This window comes from Pygoscelis adeliae, unplaced genomic scaffold (genome assembly GCF_000699105.1).
Source record: "Pygoscelis adeliae isolate BGI_AS28 unplaced genomic scaffold, ASM69910v1 Scaffold582, whole genome shotgun sequence".
Classification (NCBI taxonomy): Eukaryota; Metazoa; Chordata; class Aves; order Sphenisciformes; family Spheniscidae; genus Pygoscelis; species Pygoscelis adeliae.
The window spans coordinates 457,262-461,631 of record NW_008824281.1 but is presented as its reverse complement, the minus strand read 5'-3'; the positions used below and the strand labels follow the sequence as shown (position 1 = coordinate 461,631).

The window sequence follows — 4,370 nt, the reverse complement described above, 5'->3', positions numbered from 1 at the left end:
TGACGCGGGACAAAGCGGCCGCGGCTTATCTGTCCCCGGCCGCCGTTCCCCACCCCGACGAGCGGGGGCTGCTCCCGCTGTCCCGTCCTGCCGCAGCTCAGCCCCTGCTTCCCGCAGTCTCTCTGCTCCCAGACAGCGCTCTCCTCCAGCTGCCTCAAGCGAAGCTGGCGGTGACCTACCTATGTTACAGACAAAGTAGGTCTAGGGAAGACTGCAGCTGCCCTGTGGGATATTCTTCCAGGTAACCGAGTCAAGGCACTGACCGGCCTTTTAGCTGGATGACTTGCATCCAACTTTCTCCTGGGCAAACCTAGTTATTTTACTTCGTTACACTAAACCTCATCAAGACAGACCTCACCAAATTAAGCTTCCTCTGGTCTATGATCAAACATTCAGCATCAAATACAACAAAGTTAACAAATCCCAGACTGCAACGTATAAATACTGAACAGCAGCCTGAATGAGGCTAGATCATTGTGGTTATATAAAAGCTAAATCAACAGGAATTTGTTCAGGAAAAAAGGTAAAGGGCGACTGTCATTACAGCGTGTTTCAATAGCTTTCAAAGTTCTTCACCCCACAGCGTCATTGGAATTGTTTTACAGGGGACAGCAGTCAGACAAGCAGAAGCGAAAGAATTTGACCTCAGCCGCTCCACAGGCTAGAAACTGGCCCGGCTGAAGTCAAGGCTTCCGCAGATCCTCCCACTCCCTATCTCCTTACCACACAAAACTCTTCTCGGCCAGTGTCGGGGTAGCCTAGAGGTAAATGCAAAACCATTGGCTCTGGCAGTCTGGCTTCAGTTTTTGCTAAATTTATAGCATTAGGAAGGAAATGCAGAAAAGCAGAAGGACCCGAGAAGGGATGAAGGAAGTGACTGAACAAGTTACAAGAGTGAGTTACAAGACAGGTCAGACAGAAAAATGGGCACATTGTTCATTGTTTCAAACTCCTCCCACCACCACCACCCTATTAGGGGAAAAAGAAAACAAGCCAACAGCTTCCAGGCACTGTATGTATTCATTTCAGATCTTTGAAGGGGAAAAAATTGTCTGAATGCATTTAAACTTCTAAGGACAGATTTGTGGATGGACAGACTACTGTCACTCAGGTCCCACACTGAGACAGAGAGCTAGAACATTCCATCAGCAGATAAGCCACGGCAGAACAGCTGAGAGCAGCCACGGTGCGTTCACGGCAGCTATACAGCTGCAGTAATCTGTGAAACTCTGACAGGTGCACAATTACTACAGAAGCTTAGCAAAGCTTAACTCCTCCTTAGTTTGAAGTATGTTGTGAAACACGCTTCACACATTTGACACGCCGAACCCTTTAATGAAATATCATAAAAAGCTTATTATGATATTTCCTCAACAAAAATGAGCATGAATTTTACATTTAATATTAAACCATGAAAGTGTAAACAGTTCCAAAACCTAGTGCTTTATTACAGGTGTTTTTAATACCTTTTAGCAGTGTTAAGACACAGTTAATAAAAAAATTAACCTTTTCTATAGAGAATTTAACTATGTTATGGTATATGTTTATTAAAAATAACTGAAACTGGTCACAAAATGTAATGCTGGCATTTAAAAAAAAAATCCTGTTTTAATACAACTCCATTGGTGCAGACTTCAACAAGCTGTTAACAAAATATCAAAATCCTTAAGTGAAAAAATCCCTAAAGTGATTTAAGTGAAAAAAAATGTGAACTTCTTTCAAATAACAATCAAAGCTCTTCCTTCTTCACAGTGTTCCTCACTGCTCTATCATTTCCCGAATCTTTTTTTCTCTCTAGCTTTTTCTTAAACCGTTGCTCAAAGTATTTTTCTTCTGCAACCCTTTCTCTCTCCTGCTCTTCCTCAGTCTGCTTTATGTTCATTTCCTTTTCAGGACCCTAATATTAAGATTTCATTTTTATGCACCGATAGGTTCTTGATCAGATTACACAGGGGATTTTTAAAATGTGGTAATAAAGAATCAAAACAGACACAAGAATTTCGTGTTACCTTTGTTTCTCCCCATGTTTCATCTCCAAAGTCTTCTGCATAAACTTCATCATCTGTTATCAAGAAGTTGTCAAAAATTGTGCCAGCTCTCACCTTTGAAGGAACGGGGAAAAAAGAACGAGGATGCCTCTCTGTTTTCTTAAGAGTTTTCATCTCTCTTTTTTTAACAATACGTTTGTATCATATTCAATATAGAGTAATCACGCTAAGAACCCCGTAGATTTTTGCAGATTTTGATGAACAATTCTCTTTTTTGGACAACTGTTTTCAAGCATCTAAAGAACTTGTTTTAACTTTAGGCATTTCACTGCTCTTTAAGAAGTTATAAGTCTCATCACTGGCTAGTCAAGAAACTGGAGATAGAGGAAGATCTCAGAGGCACCCCAGAGGGCAGTTTTCTCCTCATTAATCTTTGGGTAAGTCAGGAGTAACTGAGCTGCTTGAAGCCTCAGTTACGTGCCTCTAGTCAGGTGAAATAAGTCATACTTTACAACGCTTACACAAATTAGTTTAGGCCCCTTACTTACCTGTAGACGATTATCATCCAAACAATAACTACAACAGAAGATCAGTGTGTCTTACAGATTTTTCAATTTTGTACACATATTTAAATAAGAGCAAGTTAAAGACAGAAGTCCCTAAGATCCCGAAACAACAGATGATGTTTATATGCAAAGGGTAAACTGGTTGCTATATACTCACTGAGAAATCTTCTTTATTTTCCAGTAAAGGCAAATATCTCACCTGCCAAATATCTAGTCCAATGATGCTAATATTTTCATAGCTGTAGATGCTGAAGTCTGGCGAGTAATTTGGATTGTCAATCTGTGGATGAGGCCAAACTCCTCTATAATTTGGGTTATCAATCTGCCTTGGTTTCCATTCCCCCTAGGATAAACCACATGTTCTGAATACAGTCAGGCAAAGAAAAGTTGCTTAGAGTATTATCCATAGCTAGGATTACGAAATTATTTATACTCTGTATAGAGGATTCTTGACCATAGGATAATGCCATTCTCCATTCACGGCATCATCCCAGTCTTCAGGTTGCTCAGCACTAGTGTCCATGATGTATTCAGGTTCATCCCAATCCTTTAAAAAGAGACGGGAAAAAGAAAGCAAAACTAGTGCATAGTTCAACTATATCAAATGTGTATTCAGCAAGAATGAGAAACCTCAATAATGCAGAGTAAGGAGAGCCAATTACCTCAGGCTTGATGTCATTTGGATCATCAATTTGGATTCGATCATCCCAGTCAGTGGGTTTCCTCACTGTTGGATCATTAATTTTTCTAGGTGGCAAAAAATCTAAATCATCTTCTAAGTTGCCGGATGCAACCATTTCATTATCAATTTTTACTTCATAAGTCTGATCTGGCCTTATAATCAAAGTATATAGATGCGTATATCCATCAACCTGGATTTTAAAGAAAGCAAGTAAAATTTTTTATGAACCTTAAGTATAGCTCTTAGGAACTGCCTCGCACCAGAATTATAATACTAATTTCTAATGGATTTTTCATAAGCAGTAGTAAGAAAAAATAATTCCCAAAGTCTCCTAGAGGGGGAAAATAAAATTAATGACATTTTTCACATATATTTTCCAGTCTTCCCATCTGGGTCTCTGAACAAAACTGAATGGTTGCAAGAAAACACAGTCTGTATCTGACTGGCAAGAGGAAGTGTCACAAGATTGAAAATAGTATCAGATAAAGTAATGATTTTAGTTAATATCAAATACAAGTTATTTATACCCCTAATAGCTACAGTGAAGGCCTACTACATAGGCTAAAAGCAAAAATATTGAAAATATAGCCAGGATCTTACATTTCTATCACAAGAAAGCGCTCTCTCACTAGGTATTGTGGAATTCAAGTTACAATTAAGAACACAATGACATACATTTCTTAATAACATACAGCAGCCTTGCAACCTTGTTTCATCCTGTATCAGTATCAGGTATTATGAATGCAATCATTAAGTTGCAAACTTATCATGAACTAAGAAATATCTGAAGTCCCAAAATTAACATGACTTTCAAGATAGGATGAAAAGTAGAACTTCTCAAAGGTGTTACATGTTTGGAATAGTTGTTTGGGGATTTTTTTGTTTAGGGTTTTTTTTTCTTCCTAATATCCCTGTAACTTGTTTATTTTAAAGTTTATGTATCTTTGAAATCACAGAATCGTTTAGGTTGGAAAAGACCTCTAAGATCATCAAGTCCAACTGTTAACTCAGCACTGCCAAGTCCACCACTAAACCATGTCCCCAGGCACCTCATCTACACATCTGTTAAATACCACCAGGGATGGGGACTCAACCACTTCCTTGGGCAGCCTGTTCCAATGCCTGACAACCCTT

The 4,370-nt window shown here is 39.1% G+C and overlaps 1 protein-coding gene across 1 annotated transcript in view; it reads right to left on the bottom strand.

Annotated features, from left to right (window-relative positions):
• Positions 1-1,729: 1,729 nt before the first annotated feature.
• The window catches only part of CALR3 (calreticulin 3), a 6,319-nt gene continuing 3,678 nt past the window's right edge, over positions 1,730-4,370 (bottom strand). The window contains exons 5-9 of the mRNA XM_009318424.1: positions 3,217-3,426; positions 2,988-3,101; positions 2,754-2,897; positions 2,010-2,102; positions 1,730-1,897 (exon numbers count right to left, since the gene is read on the bottom strand). Of these exons, the coding sequence (XP_009316699.1) occupies positions 1,730-1,897; positions 2,010-2,102; positions 2,754-2,897; positions 2,988-3,101; positions 3,217-3,426 (729 nt within the window). The remainder of the gene's footprint in view (positions 1,898-2,009; positions 2,103-2,753; positions 2,898-2,987; positions 3,102-3,216; positions 3,427-4,370) is intronic.